The 16,643-nt window shown below is 42.9% G+C and overlaps 1 protein-coding gene across 1 annotated transcript in view; it reads left to right on the top strand.

Moving 5' to 3' along the window:
* Positions 1-16,643, top strand: part of CNTNAP2 (contactin associated protein 2) — a 2,149,916-nt gene that overhangs the window by 2,091,740 nt on the left and 41,533 nt on the right. Inside the window, exon 16 of the mRNA XM_089329590.1 lies at positions 7,676-7,846. Within this exon, the coding sequence (XP_089185716.1) occupies positions 7,676-7,846 (171 nt within the window). The remainder of the gene's footprint in view (positions 1-7,675; positions 7,847-16,643) is intronic.

Below are 16,643 nucleotides of genomic sequence, written 5' to 3'. Positions count from 1 at the left end.
AACCAGATCCTGTGATTCCAGAGCCTGCCAGAGATTCAGTACAGCAGCTCTACCAAGAGACAAGCAGACCAGAGCAGCCCCCGGGACTCACTGCCTGCGCCCTGCGCCCCCACCCTGCCACCTCCCAACCCTGAGCCCTCATAGTACCACATCCACCAAGGCATCAGCGCTTCTTGCTCTGTTCAAGTTGCATCCTGGACTTCCTCATGTATCTGTGCCTCTTCCTTCCCCATGAGGAAATCCTAGCACATCACAACCTGAGATGCTACACGAATGACAAAGAAAATCTATAAACCTGACCACTGGTGGTGGTAGATGAGAAACAAGCTGTAAATTCCAAGAGGTGCAGAGCCTGCAGTCAGCAACAGGCAGCTGGGGGCGAGGCTCAGAACTGCAGGAGCTGTTGGAAGTCTGCGTGAGGGCAGTCAGATCCTCAGCTCCCTTGTCTGACCCTACTCTACCCAAGCAGAGGGCAGAAGATGCACCCTCCAGACACAGGACACCAACGAAAATGGGCACAACACAGAGTTAAGAAGTACAAATCTTCATAAGGATGAACCCTCCACTTAAGGTCCCTCCTCTCAGCTCCCAAAAGATGGGCCACCAGACATACATTCCTCATGAGGAAGCTGGAGCATTCTTTTCTCTAGAAATTAAATGATCTGTAAGCCAAGTTAGACACTGAAATTTGGGCAGCCTTTGTGTTGCAGGGAAGTGCAGTCATCAGCAACCATGCAGACACACACACACACACAAACCCCACCAGGCATCACAGTGCACCTTCTAGTTCACGATGAATACACAGGCAAGACTCACCAGGCATGCATTGTGATGTCACAGACCTCTCGGAAGAAGGAGTCTACACAGTCATGGGCACAGGGGATCTCAGGAGCAACAGACAGTGTGGGAGGAAGAGGAAAACTTGTGAAAATTAAATTCACATTCTCAGAGAGAGAAGAGTTATTGCACCCACAACACTAAAACAGAGTGTTATTTAAAAAAAAAAAAAAAGACTATCCGAAAACAAGAAATAAAAATATGGTAGATAAAATTAAGACATGATGGCAGTGTTGAAAATAAAACTAAGGAGATGTCCAAGGAAGGAAAATACAAAAAAAAATCAGAATGAGATGGAAAATGAGCAAGAGGAAAAATAGAAATAAAGATAAATCTATACTTAGTAAGTATTTGAGAGAGGTCAAAGAATTACTGAAATTTCAGACCTGATTTTGGGTGAAAAAAAATCCATACCTAGGCAACCATATGAAGTTTCAATTGAAAGAGTTACCAAAAAGATCCTAAAAGTTTCCAGAGGAAAAAAAAATACAAGGTCACATCCAAGGCACAGCCATCAGAAAGCATTAGCTGTCTCCACAGCAGCTCTGACAGCCTGGCAGTTTGTTTGTAGAGTTTCGTGGTTAAGTGTGAAGGTAGACTAATGTCGCGTCAGAAGAGTGAAGACTTAGCGAGTTAACCTTGAACACCCGTTTCTCAGGAAGTTATCTGAGGATGTGTTCCAGGGGAATTAGGTTATAAACCGAGGCAGAGGAGGTCATGGTGTCCTGAAACTTGGGGATATAATACTAAAGAGTGGCCAAGGAAGTCCTCGCAACCATGGCAGAAGGAGTTCCCAAGACCAGAGCTGTAGAACAGTGCTCAGGAGAAGCTGCCCAGGTCTGGAAAATACACCTCCAGGGGACAACAATGTGACTGCAGATTCTCTGATAGGTTCAACCTGGGGAAGAACTTACAGAGAGTTTTGAGGTCATGTTAGTTTGGTGAGAATTTGTGACAGATACATAGAAAATTAAGCAAATTAAAAAAGAAAAAAGTGCATATTACTGATTCTAGAGGAAAAAACAAAAAAAAAATACAAAAAATCAGCTCTAATTACATTTTACTACCTGGCTCATTCCTGAATAATACTTATATCACCCTAAAAATATACTGGACTCCTTTATAACTGAAAATCTGGATTTGGCTATTTGGGGAGAATATCAAAAAAGAGTGTAGGGAGGCAGGCTTGTACATGTGTTAAATCCTCACCTAGCATTCAGGAAGGTCGATAAAGGGTTATCTAAAAGGTACAAATTGGTGGATACCTACACAATTTTTAAATACAGAAGTATACCTGAAAGAGATAAAACTATTAGAAGGGGGACGGGGGAGTGGGGAACAGGGAGCTGCTCTTTGCTATAGCCCTTGTAGCACCACCAGACTTTCACAACCACGTCCATGTAATAGCTTGTCAGAAATGAACATTCAACAGATAATTAAATGTTGGCCGTCAGAAAACACACTTAGAAATTTTCAAGGGGAATCCCACAGCAAATAATCATGAGAGTTGATTCGCTGTGTGTCTCCAGCCCGTTCTCAGTCACTAGCTGGAGGTGCCTTCCTGGTCCCTCTCACCGTGCACGATGAGCCTTGGCTGTACTCAGCATGTGTTTACAAAGCTTCTCACACAACTGAGTCATGTTCAAGCTTGCAGACATTCCAGGGTCATCCCAGCCATCATGCCCAGCTTCCGAGGATTGTTGCTCTGGCTCCAACCTTGGTCCCTGGCCCTGTCTACCTCTCTCATCATTCCACCTCTGGTGATTGCTCCTTCCAGTCTCAGAGACTTATTTCTGTTGGTATCACACTTTCCCTCTCGGTTTCCAGCCTTGCCCTCCTCATCTGTCCACTGTGCCCAGTCCCTGCCGCTTACTCTGACTCTGTCCTTGCTGTACAGTAACTCTCTTATTTCCAACTTAGCATTCTCATAGAATGCCACTTCACCTTCCATAGCACTGACCTTGATAGCAAGTGCAAATGGCAGCTATTTCAATACCTTTCAGGTTATGAGACCATCAGTCTTGCAAATGGATGGCTTTGGTCAATGAAGTCTACAGGGAATAAGAGGAATAAATTCATGTATAAGGGAAATTACAGTGTGCTAGTGGAAGGTGTCCGGCCATCAGTAGGTGCTAAAGCAGCACTAACTTTTATTTATATTTATTTAGCCTCTTCAGTACTCAGGTTACCATGAAGTACATTTTAGCCCATAAGGAATTTGAGTTTGGAGTAGAATTGGACACAAATGAGAGCAGCAAATAAATACTTATTCATTGACTAAATTATTTATTCAATACTGACTATTTTCTGAAGCCAAGTGTTACAGAGATAGAATAATTTTATCCCACCCTTCATGGATCTTGTGATTAGTTGAGAGCGATATAAATGATAGGAATACTTTTTGTATCATGAAGTACAATGAGCACTAGCGGCAGCACTCAAGTGGTTTTGTCATAACCAAAAATTCCAGCTGGACAGCAGACCAGTCAAAGGCTGCCAGGCTGGCGTGGAAGCATCCCAACTTTTCATTTATGACCCTGTGTGCAAGTCTTTAAGTCCACACCCCATTAAGTGTGTTTATTTATAAATTCTACCCATGTGCCACTGGATTTATATTCCATGCATTATAAAGTTTCACTAAAATATGTGTCTAAAAGGATGAGATTTTAAAAATGAATGTAAACAGGAGCACTGATACCCTCTGCCTGGCCCCAGTGAGCTCACCTCCAGGATCTCCTTAGTAGATGACCACCAGCCAGGTCTAGAGGACAGTCCTTCCCGTTACTGGTCAAGAATCTGGATTTAATAAGCTCATGCAGAGATCTGGGGCAAGTCCAAGGAGTCATGCGATAATCTAGGCATTTCCAGAAAGATCCTAGTTACATACCATTTGCAGGAGGCATGATTTCCCTGTGATTAAGTCCACTCAAGAGACCAAATTAGATTGAAGTTGGTTAGTGAGCATAGAATTCGAACAAATGGAATCATGGTCTGTGGAGATATTTCATCAAACCAGAATGACTGATTGAACTGCCCGTCTCTTCTCCCAGGATAATTCTGTCTGAATAACCAGAGCTGGACCTCAAATAAATACTGACATGTTTTACTTTTTCTTTTCCTTTTTCCAAAATCATTTTAGACAACTGCCCTTCTGCTAATACATCACCACCCCAGAAAAATAAGAATGTACTTGATTGGATTGAGATTTTAAAATGTTAATTACATTCATGTCCTGAGGATACAGCTTAAAGAGACAGAATTGCTTTCCTTAAGGTTGAAGAATGGTTGGGGACTTTGATCTGTGCAAGCTCTTAGGATGCTAAAGGGCTCTCCCCCAGGTAGGATGAGCTCAATCCTTTTGGCTTCAGAGATTCATCTCCCTTTCCAGCTTCAGGGACCCCTGATGGGTGAGAGGGTTGCAACTTTTCATATGATTTAGGTTTTCCAACAAAAGTCCTTCATTTTCCTTAGCTGACCAAGGTGAGGCTTATCGCCTGCCACTGTGAGGTAGACCAGATGTTGAACCAGGAGGGGACTCTCCCTAAGATGATAGTAAGTTCAGTGGTACTAAAGATCTTCTTTTCCAGTATTATCCTACCCAGCATCACACAATATTTTTCTTCACAAAAAGAAACTAGCCTGTTTTTCTCCTACTGAAACCTATGGTTTTGCAATTCTTGTTCTTGTTGCTTAAAACTACGCTAAGACTTCCGGAGCCCCTAACAGATAGTCTATTTTCCATCACCACCTCCTCACAACTTTTACCTGAAGATATTTACAGGCAGATTTTGAACCAACTTACTGTTTATGCATCCCCTGTTAAAAATTAACAGGGAGGGACTGTGTTGTGGTGCCCCAAGTTAAGCTGCCACCTGTGACACTAGCCTCCCATATATAAGCACCAGTTTGAGTCTCAGCTGCTCGGCTTCTGATCCAGCTCCCTGCTAATGTGCCTGGGAGGGCAGGAGAAGATGGCCCAAGTGCTTGGGCCCCTGACACCCACATGGAAGTCCTGGCTCCTGGCCTTTGCCTGGCCCAGCCCTGACCATTGCGGCCAATTGGGGGAGTGAACAGTCAGATAGATGGAAGATATCTCCCTCTCCCCTCTCCCCTCTCCCCTCTCCCCTCTCACCTCTCCCCTCACCCCTCCCTCTACCTCTCTGTAACTCTGCCTTCCAAATAAATAAAATAAATCTTGAAAAAAATTAAAATTAATAGGGACACCATTAGATTGAGACAACTTCAGAGTTTAAGAAAATACTATGGATATCTCTATGTCCATATATTCAACAATTTAGCTGAACTATACAAATTCCTTACAAATCAAAACCCAATTCCTTGTAAAAAAAAATAAAATAAAAGGAAATGTAAGCTTAACCAATCAGAAACCACCAACTAACCTCTGACTAAAGACTTTCCACATTAACAAAATACTGCCTTTGTCTTGCTTCAACAAGAATTAAAGAATTTCTTCCCTTGTTTCCCTACGGCCCTAGTGAAGCACTGACCCTATATGGTCTGGTGCTTCCCAACTCATGATTCACCGAATGCTCAAATAAACATTAAAATTTGAATGTGCTTATCCTTTAACATGGCTTTGAGAACAAAGCCAATAGCATTAATTAAATAAGAAGGTCTTTGAATATTGAAAATACAGAAAATTGCATGTTTAATTTTAAATTATGCCTTAAGCATAGAAGTACCAACAGAAAGTCACTTTTATTTAAGCATAGTAGTTGAATTTAATATAGCATACATCTGAAATTTGCATAAGAGAAAAGAAAAGCTGATTTCTGTGTGAATAGAAACTAATCGAGTGAACTTGGTTCATTCATTGTGCACTCCGGATGAAAGAAATAGCAAATATTGTTCAAGAAGCATGTTTTGAGTTTGTAATTAAAGCTAAAGGCTTTAGTAATTGCTTTAAAACAGATTCATGTATTTTAGTCTTTGGCTGTGATAGTAAATGTATTCAGAAATATGCACATTAAGTAGAAATTTCTCCACTGGAGTTGAGAGCCAACTCTTGGTTTCATATAAAAATCTTGGTCTGCCTTCCTAGGGGAATCTGAATAATCAGGTTTGGTGTTTTTATTTTGTTCTGTGAACTACCTTTCTCCTGGGAACACTGACTACTCCGTGAAGCACTGGGTTGGGAGAGTGGGTACAAGGATGTGTCCCCCAGAGCTCAAGCAGGAGTGAGGCTCCTTAGCTTGGCCCATTTCATCACCATCCACCCCACAAAACAACCCCACAGGTCAGAGCTTCGCCTGGAGTCCCCAGAAAGGAAGTGTTTAGGAAGGAGACCCTCCCATTATGGCACCTCCCCTCTAGGGGCTTGAGCAGGAGAGGTGACAAACCACCGCCGTGGTTGTTATGCCCTACTCCCAGCTCCCTGCCTCACTCAGCTTCTGTCACATTCCTGAAATGCCTGCAGGGCAAGGGGAGGGAGGCACTGGTTACTCCAAGCCCAAGGTAGAGAAGAAAGAGAGAATACCAAAAACTCAGCTCCAGGTTTATCCTCCTGAGATCTAGCCCCGATGCTTCTATTACCAGACCAAAGCCACCAGTTCATATGCACAGGATCCAATCAGTCCTGTAACATGTGCACACCCATACAGGAACCCCGGTAGCTTCTTCCAATTGGCACCTCTCCTGGTACTTTCTCTCAGTGTTGTTACCAGTGGAGACGGGTTTGGGCTCGGTCTTTCTCACTAAGGCAGTGAAGAATTACAGATCAGCAAATCACAGTAGGCACAGCAAAGTGCACGGAGGTAGTTTCCACAGGAGGAGCAGGATGGTGCTACTTATAATGATTCTAGAATGAGGCAAGGTCATCTTAATGCCAGGCTCTGTTCTCACAGACCATGTGCCATAAACTAGATTCTTCTGCTTTGGCCGAGTTCCCATTTATCAGCATCTATTAACCTGAGCTAAGCTATAAAGTGGGTGAACTTGGGTGGCTCCCAGGTGCCCTGGGCTAGAGTATGGGCCCTTGGCTCCTCCTCCGGAGTAAGGTTTGGGGGCCCCCACTCAGTCACTCATGTCTACTTGCCTGACTAGCAGTATCAGTCCCTCCAAGGCTGCTCATAGGCAAAACCCCAACTATCAATCTTTAATAAAATATTTTCTATATAAAATAAATATTTTACATAGTCTATATAAATTTAAGCATTAATATTTAATTCATATAACTTCGTATATTAATATTTAAAATATGTATATACATAAATAAAGTATTTTATGAACTCAGACGTATAACTTTTGCAAAGTCAAGGTTAGGTTTGTGGTGATTTAGTGTAATGTGTTGAGCAGGATGAAAGGAAACAAGGGTTATTGCCAGTGGAGATAATCAGAAAATGGGTATGGCCATGGCAAGAGCCTCGAGTGATCACTGACATCATAAATCAGAGTGTTAATTGTTAAAGGAACAACAGAAGTCACTGTGCACTTACTCCCCAGGTAGGACCTCCATCCTTAATGAGTTGTGCTATGAGAATTGACTGCAAATCTTGTTCTCAAACTGTACTCTATATGTTGTGTGTGTGTGGATGGGTGCAAGCTGTTGAAGTCTATGCTTAACTTGGAGTGGGTCCTCTGTATATAAAATCAAACTAAAAATGAACCATAATGAAGAAGGAGATGGGAGAGGGGGAGGGAGGTGGGATGAAGTCGGGGTGGGAGGCTGGGTATGGGGGAAAGAACCACTATATTCCTAAAGTTGTATCTATGAAAAAAACACATTCATTAAATGAAAATTTAAAAAAAATAAAATGGGTATGTTTTCTGTAACGAGTGTGATCCAGATTGCATTGACCTAGTTTACTTCTTCCTCCAGGGAATTACTGGAATGCTGCCTCTTTCCCAAACCCGTCATCCTACCTGCACTTCTCTACTTTCCAAGGGGAAACCAGCGCTGACATTTCCTTCTACTTCAAAACATTAACCCCCAAGGGAGTGTTTCTTGAAAATCTGGGGAAAACAGATTTCATCAAGCTGGAACTGAAATGTGAGTACCAGTTTCATTTTGTTTTGCTTTCTAAGATTGATTGATTGATTTAAAGTCAGAGTTACAGAGAGAGAGGCAGACAGATCTTCCATCCACTGATTTATTCCACAGATGGCTGCAATGGCCAGGGATGAGCCAAGCCAAAGCGAGGAGCCAGGAGCTCCATCTGGGTCTTCCATGTGAGTGTAGGGGCCCGAGCACTTGGGTCATCTTCCACTGCTCTCCCAGGGGCCCAAACATTTGGACCATCCTTTGCAGCTTTTCTCAGGCCATTAGCAGGGAGCTGGATGGGAAGTGGAGCAGCTGGACACAAATTGGTGCCCATATGGCATCCCAGGTGGCAGATCTACCTGCTACGCCACCATGCCAGCCACTGAGTAGTTTTTGTCAAGTCCCAGTACTCTCTTTGTCATTCCTGGCTGGTTACATGACCCCATGTGGTTCAAAATGGATGGTCCTTTTGGCTGAGGAGCAGGAGGAGTAGTCCCTGTCCCAGGCACTGTCAAGGAAGCAGGTGCACACAGACATGCAGGCAACGTTATTCAAGGGAGACCAGGGGAAGGTACTGCCCCAAGAAGATGGGGGAAAAGCTGTTTCAGGTTTGGGGCACAGCTTGAGAAAGCGCAGCATCCCTGGGATCTGGCTTGCCTTGCCAGGGCCCTTGTATCTTCCAAGCCTAAATTCAGCTTTAGGAATTTACAATCCACAGACTTCTAGGTTAGGCCAGTGTTTGCAAATGCCAGGCTGCACTGGCTGTTGAGACAAAATCATAGTCGAGAGACACAACCGGGATCCCTGTGTCACTCAGGAATCGCAACCTCCGGGCTGCCTCCCGCATCCAGTCTGCCCTCTTTTAACCACGTGCCTGTGTTTCTGCATCTGGTCAGAAAATGATCCCAAATCCATTTCCTAGGAGTGTCTGCTGGTTTGCTTTTTGTGGTTATAATTACGCAACATGGTCTTTTAAAAAGGGCATCTCAGATATGTCTGGTTATGCTTGAATCCTGTTGTGTTCTTTTTGAATGGTATATTATGATTGTTCAAACTTCTGAGTTAGCTTCTTGGGTTCAGATCCAAATCTTCAGGTAAATTGTTTATCTCTTTGAATCCCAATTCCCTGATCTGTGACATGGAGGTGTTTATTTGTGGAGGATATTCACACGGTATTTATTTCAGTGTCTGGAAGTTGGTATCTATCCCATCTACCCAAGCATGCTCATTGTAGATCTGATCTGAGCCAGATCTAATTAAAAGGGAGACTTAGGATATTCTAGGCCCAAAATTAAAATTAATTAATTAAAATACTTGAATGAATTATGGATTTGAATGATTAAAAAGTGATTATTTTTACTCCCACCAGTTAAAATTAATGGAATCAAACTACTTTCTGACTACTGCATCAGTTGGGTAATATTTTAGTACTATTTTATGGCCATAAAAAGGAACTAGGCAATTCCATTTTTGAGTAATTTGGTTATCTATGAAGTTACTAGAATTCCAAACCTCCACCCCTGTTTTCTTTGTATTATATCCTCATGTTTTGTAAAACCATAGAGGAAGAAAGACAAATCGCATGCAGAGAGAATAGGTGTTTCTACTTAGCACTTGCATCAAAGAATTCCATGCAGTTATCTATTTTCTAAATTATTAGAGGGAGACAGAGAGGTATCTTCCATCTACTAGCTCACTCCCCAAATGCTTGCAACAGCCAAAGCTGGGCCAGGGTGAAGGCAGGGTGCCCAGAACTCAATCTGGTCTCCCATGTGAGTGACAGGGACCCAACCACTTGAGCCAGCATGTGTTGCTTCCTGGGGTGTACCTTAGCAAGAAGCTGAGAATTGGGAGCTGAGCTGGGACTCAAATCAAGCGCTGCTTGGGTGTCCCAAGTAGTATGTTAAGTGCTATGCCAAGCATCCTCCCTTCGCTGATTTCTGACCATGAAAAATCATCAGAGAGATTTTCAAAGTGTTCGGGTCCCTTCCACAATATGAGAACCTTGTGGCAGAGGTTGCATCATTGCCTCGTGTTGTCGGATGGCTTGCTCTGGCAAAAATACATGAGACATGCAAAGCACAAATCTGAAGCTCCTCAACTCTCCTCAAAGTCCCCTGGACCTGCTAATAACCACGTAGGGTGAAAACACCCTTTTCAGTTCCCCTAAATGGCAGGCCCCAGATGCCCTGCCTTGTGGGTCATCTATAGGGCATCCAAGAAGTCTAACTGGAGTGGGGCAGGGGACAGATGTCTACATTTGAGAAAAAACTTCTTCAGCGTCAGCACAAAGCAGTGCTCCTCTGAAGAACATGGAGAAAAACCCACTGGATTGAGGCTCGCTGCTCACTCTGGGTCACCTACTTTTCAGCCCGACTCCTCTCTGTCAGGGTTCCTGGGGCAGTGAGTAGAGAACCCGCTCAGGCCCATTCCTCCCTGTCCCTGAAGTCTGTGTATTCCTAACAGTTGTCACAGCCACAGTGGCTCCCAGCGGGGTGAGAGAAAGGTGGTTCCTGAAGCCAGACTTTGGAAAACCATCTCAGGGTTTGTTTTTCCCTTTAACTTGTTAGGCTTTCTGATCACTGTCTGATAGGAATTAAAGTTTTGTTTCTTTGCATGCATCTCAAAGGAATTTTGTCACAGTTCATGCTTATGCATTGCTTTCTGGAATAACAGTCCTGTTAATTAACTACATTGTGCCCTCTGTCAAGACTGGAAGATTCTTGATTCAGAAAGCAATGAGTCAGGGTACAGTAAATTAATGAGATACCATCATCATTTTTTGTGCAAGTAGAAACACACAGAAGATACAATTAAAGCAATGTTACTCTTTAGCATGCTTATATGGTAAGATTTAACTGTATTTTACTTATTTACTGCTCACATTTATTCATTTAATGAGTATTTACTGAGTGTCAACTGTGTCCCAGTGTTGTGCTGGGCGCGGAGGGACCAGAGATACTCAAGTCCAGCATGGCTTCTCTCTCTCAAAGATCTTTCTGTTTGTTCTGGAAAGCAGGCAAGTAGGTCAGAAGTTATGATCATAGTAAAAATGGCTCAGCTTTGTTCAGACTGTTGTGTCTCAGGTCTTGCTCCAGGCATTTTGCATAAATCATCTCACTCTGAATCACCCTGTGGAGTGGGTACCACAATTCATATCTCCATTTCACAAATGAGACAACTGAGGTACAGGGTAAGTTAGTTGCCTGATGAAAGTCACACAGCTTGGAAGTGACCCCAGACATTTTTTATCTGTCCCAGAGTCGTTGTTCTTAACATCAAACCACACTGACTCCCAGAGCAGACAGTGAGAGAGTGGCTGAGGGCTCCAAGAGGGAATATTTAAACCTGATTGGAGTGAACAAGGAGCACTTCCCAGGGAATAGAGTGCTTTAATTAAATTTTGATGGATGAGCAGGAGTCAGTTAGGTAAAGAAGGTGAAGGAAGAACTGGAATTGGGAAGAAAAGGATATTTCAGGATAATATCAAATGATTGAAAGTGTCAGAAAGTACACCATAGGGCTCAGGAAGGAGCAGGTGCACAGGGACCCTCCTGCATGGGCAAGGGACAGAACTGGAAGGAGAAATCTGGGCAGGGTCAAGCCCTTGGTGCACTCTGTGGGGAAGCAGTTGCCCCGACATGACCTTGAGAGCTGTGTGGCGAGCCAAGGCATGGCATGATCAGCTTTTCACTCACCAGAGAATAGACTGAAAGGTAGACAAGGAGCAAAGTGGGGGCTTGTATTACCCTAGCCGCAGAATGAATGGAAGGAGAGGAGGACAGCCATGAAGGTTATGGATATGAGAGATGCTAAGATAGATTCCACAGATTTTAAACAAAACAGTCATGATGATAAGTAGAAGGAAAAGTCCTAAAAAAGGCTACTGATTCTGGTTTTGATGGTGTGTGAGTGAGACACCTTCCATGAAGGAATATATTATTCAAGGGCAAAATACCAACTGTCTGGTGCATGCTTGGAGTTAAGGCATCTGCAGGTTGTAGGACTACCCAACCAAGTGGGAGCTTAGTACTCAAGACAGGAGCCCCATGGAGAGGCCCAAGTTAAAATACAATTTGGGTGTCATCATGACTTAGAAAATAATCAAGAAATGAATATTTGGCATCCTCATCATGAGTGAAATGGCCTAAAACAAATGGGTAGAGAGGAATAAGCTATTCAAGAATGAAAGCCAAATCCAAGTAATAGAAGGAGGCAAAACAGCTTGCAGTAGACTGACAGAGAAGTAAGAAAGCAATAGCATCCCAGAGACCAAACAAAAGAGGAATTTCAAGAAGGTTAAAGAAGTGTTAGCTACTGCTGGAAGATCAACCACACAAGGAGACATAGCAACCTTGAGTTTCACCTGCAGAAGTCGCTGTCAGAAATGAGGCAGTCACTGGAGTGAGTGGTAGTCAATCAGCTGAAGGACCGGTGATCAAAATGAACAGAAGCAATATGCTGAAAGGTGGAAGGACCTTTCACGGTTGGTGAAATTTTGGATGAATTACATGGATAAACTGGCCATGCAAGTGGGATTTTAGGTTGTATAGAAAGGCTGTGGAGAAAGTCACCACACTGGATGGTCAGAGTGTTGACTAATCGTCCATGCTGCTGGCTCTATGATGATGCCAAGAAATGAGGTAAATACACTCCTGTAACCAGTGCTGCTGTCAGGAGACAACAGCAGCAGAAATGGGGAGAGAGTGTGTCACAGGAAGACACATTGCTGAATGCAAACTCTGGTGCTTAACATGGTAGAAGTACTGAGAACTAAAGGGCAGACCAGCTCCTCTCCAGCTCCAAAATTAGGGACCACTGGGAAAGGGGTGGTGTTCCTGGTAGTTGTACATCTGGGTCTCCTTAAGTGGACTGTGGAGAAAGGACATGCTTGCAGGTGTTTGATGATAAATAATAGTCATACGGTCTTATTTATTTAACAATTCAAAAGAGATTTCAAAGGAAATTTGTGAAGGGGATTTGGTGGAGTGAATTTTGAAGGGAATGCTCCCCAAACAGGCAATGTTCAGGTAAAGCAACCAAAAACCTATTGTAATACTTTTTGCATAAGCCTCCATATTGGCCAAGTTTGAGCTTTTTCAGATGTCAGGGTGACTCAGAGGAAATTTTGCTCTTAGCAGCCATATCTCCCTCCACAAAAAGCGTGCATGCAGTAAACTCATGTCCTACTAATCTTAGGAAAGGTATTAAGGGAAAACTTTCATTTCCAAGATGTGGTCTTCTGAAATACACAGGCTCAAGAAAATCCCAGAAGAAAATGTTCCCAAACATATGAAAACTGATGAATCAGAAGAATTGAACTAATGGCAGTTTATCCTCCACTATTTCAGAACTGGAGCAACTTTTATCTTAAAGGAGATTTGCTCATGTAGGCATCAGGAAGGTCTAATTCACCTTACTGGGCTGTTGTGCGGTCACAGTGTTACTGAGCATATTTTTTTAAAAATATCATGAGTTATTAATTCAAATCAGGTATTAACACCTAGAATTTCCCTTCTAATTATCCAAGCCAATTTAGGTTATCAATATGAATCTGGGAAATGTTTTAGTGTCCTGCTATTTTACAAGTCAAATCATGGTTTCAATTTGTATTCAGTATTTTGGATCTGAAGCATGATTCTGTCTGGGTTATTACTATAAGAAAAACAAGAGCTGGAGACCAGGACTCTAAATGGACTGACCCAAGACCAGTGCCTGAACCTCTCCAGACTTTTTCATGTTCACTTGTAAAGTGGTTGAATGAGATAATTTTTAAGTTCTCTTCCACCATTAACAATTCCACAAACCTGTCAGAGACCATTAGAATCAAGTGTGCTTTATCTTCTCTCGTTCTGAGCGCACTCATAATTAAGCAGCACCTTAGCGTCTCATGCCATGGCAGGCTGTGTTCTTAATGATGGGGAGAGTGCTTTGCAAGAACAAGACACATCTGCTTCAAATAATTTGCGCCAACATACACTCCTGAAATAAATATAATCGGGAGATTTCCTAAAATTATTGACACCTCCTGGTGAACTCTAATTAAGAATCCATCAGAATGGCTCATAGGTACCTCACACTCAATATATCAAAACCAAAGTACATTTGCTTCACCCAAAATCCTCTCCTGTGCTCACCAGTTTGGTTAATGTCATCACCATCTTCTTCACTGTCCTGATTAGAAAACTCAGAATTACACTTAGCATTTCACTGGCTTTCCCATATAGGATAGACTGTTTATCTTGGTAGAACGCTGTATTCTTACTATGGAGAAATGCTAGTCTTCTAAATCATCATACCATACAATCCCACAGAAAGCACCAAGCTTGGCTAGACACACACACACACACACACACACACACACCAGATGGCACATATGAGGAAATTTCAATGAGTTTATGGAAAGTGGAATTAAAAGATAAAATCTATAAATTTTATAACTCAATGTAAGCTCCATCAAGTTCGATACACTTTTGAAAGTGGTCATTACCGATTATTTGGTGCATTTCTAAAGAACTGAGTGTCCTCAGAACTTAACTAAATCAATGTAGGCTTTTTTACATTATTAACTAAAGAAAACTGGGTGTGCTTTAAAGTTTTTTTAAGGTTAGAAAACAAAGAGAAGTCAGAGGAGCCAAAACAGAACTGTAATGTAGATGCCTATTGATTCTCATGAAAATTCTTACAATATTGCTCTTATTTGATGAGAAGAGGGAGCAGAAGAATTGTTGTGGTGGAGAAGGAGTCTGGTGAAGCTTTCCTGGGTGTTTTTCTGACAAAGCTTTGGCTAATTTTCTTGAAACATTTTCCTCATCGGCAGGTGTTATCATTCTTTGGCTCTCCAGGCTTTTGGGGAGTGAAGCAATGGATGGAAGATATTCTCTCTCTCCCTCTCCCCCTCCCCCTCGAGAACAGGGCATTCTCTCCCTCCCTCCCTCTCTCTCTCTCTCTCTCTCTCTCTCTCTCTCTCTCTCTTTCTCTTCCTCCCTCCCTTCCCCCATCTCTCAGAAAAAAAGAAAGGTAAGGAAGAACTTTAAAAGTCCAAAAGCAAAGTTCCTTGCTCATTTCCAAAACTATTGCCATGATGTTTCTTCATGACTGGTCTGCTTTTGCTCTGAATGGACCACACCTACCTCGTGGTGGCTGTTACTTTGTGGTTTCCCTTCAAGATCATATGGGGCCGGCGCCTTGGCTCACTAGGCTAATCCTCTGCCTTGCGGCGCCGGCACACCGGGTTCTAGTCCCTGTCGGGGTGCCGGATTCTGTCCCGGTTGCCCCTCTTCCAGGCCAGCTCTCTGCTGTGGCCAGGGAGTGCAGTGGAGGATGGCCCAAGTGCTTGTGCCCTGCACCCGCATGGGAGACCAGGAGAAGCACCTGGCTCCTGTCTTCAGATCAGCGTGGTGCCCCGGCCGCGGCGGCCATTGGAGGGTGAACCAACGGCAAAGGAAGACCTTTCTGTCTCTCACCGTCCACTCTGCCTGTAAAAAAAAAAAAAAAAAAAAAAAAAAAAAAAAAAAAAAAAAACATATGGGTAAAGCATGTGCTTCATCTCCCGTTCTAAATCTTCGAAGCAATACTTCAGGATCTTGATCCCTCTTGTTTCAAATTTCCATTGAAAGCTCTGCTCTTTATCTGAAGTTGAATAGGGTGCAACCATTTTGGCACCCATCAAACAGGAAGTTTGCTCCATTCTAATTTTTCAGTCAGAATTATGTAAACTGGACGAGATGAGATGTCTGTGGTGTCAGCTATTGTTTCCACTCTTCATTGCCCATGCTCTTCAACTGGACCTTGACCAAAGTTGTTTACTTGAAAATTCATGTGAATTACCTGCTGCTGTAGGCTTCATCTTCACCATCATCACATCCTTTTTAAAAACAAGTTATCCATTTGCAAACTGCTTATTCTGGGAGGGGGGGTTGTTGTCTCATGAACCTTTCCTAAAACATTAATAAGTTCACCATCCTTCCAAGATAAATTTGATGTTTGTTCTGTAATTTTACAAATTTCAGGTTGCTCTTCGAGGAGCTCTCTTCAAAGTGATGTGTTATCTTCGTTAATGTGTCAAACTAGATCTGTTCAGACATGTTGTAAAAAATTGGTGAGTTTTATTTTGGCACAAAAAAATTTTGAAATCCATGCACAGTTTTTTCATAATGCTCATGTTCCATGAACTTTCTGAAGACCTCATGCAGATGCAAAGATAATGAAATCTGCTCAATCATCTATCTCCTGTGATAGCGTGGCTCATTGAAATCTCTGGACTCTTGATTCAGACAGGTCCATGATTTGTCTCTCTAACCCCAATTCCTCTCTCTTGAAGTCTGTGTTCCCCAATGAGGCCAAATTTCCACAGATATCATCTTACTCCTTTCCTTTCTGTATTAGTCAAGTTTTCATTACTACAACAAAATTTCTGAAGCAGACCAACTCTATAAAAAAGGAAGATTATGTAGCTCCTGGTTTGGAGAGTTCAAGGGCACAGCACCAGCCTCACCTCAGCTTCAGTGAGGAACCTCTTGGTTCTATCATACCATGGTGGGAGCACATGCGGAAGGAAGAATCATGCATAGAAACAAGAAACCAGAGATGGTCTGAACCTCCCAACATATCCCAAGGCTGCACCCCTAATTGACCCAGCAGGCACCAACTCCCAAAGGTCCCACCACTTCCCACTGCCCCCACCCTGGGGACCAAGCTCCCAACAAATGAACCCTGGGGTACAGACTCGAACCACAGCCACACCACAGCATTTACAGCCCATAATCATGCTCAATGTCTTACAAGACAAAATGCAGATGCTTAA

Source organism: Oryctolagus cuniculus, chromosome 3 (genome assembly GCF_051225735.1).
Source record: "Oryctolagus cuniculus isolate XC-2025 breed Fujian yellow rabbit chromosome 3, ASM5122573v1, whole genome shotgun sequence".
In the NCBI taxonomy this organism is placed as follows: domain Eukaryota; kingdom Metazoa; phylum Chordata; class Mammalia; order Lagomorpha; family Leporidae; genus Oryctolagus; species Oryctolagus cuniculus.
This window is presented reverse-complemented; position numbering and strand designations above follow the sequence as displayed.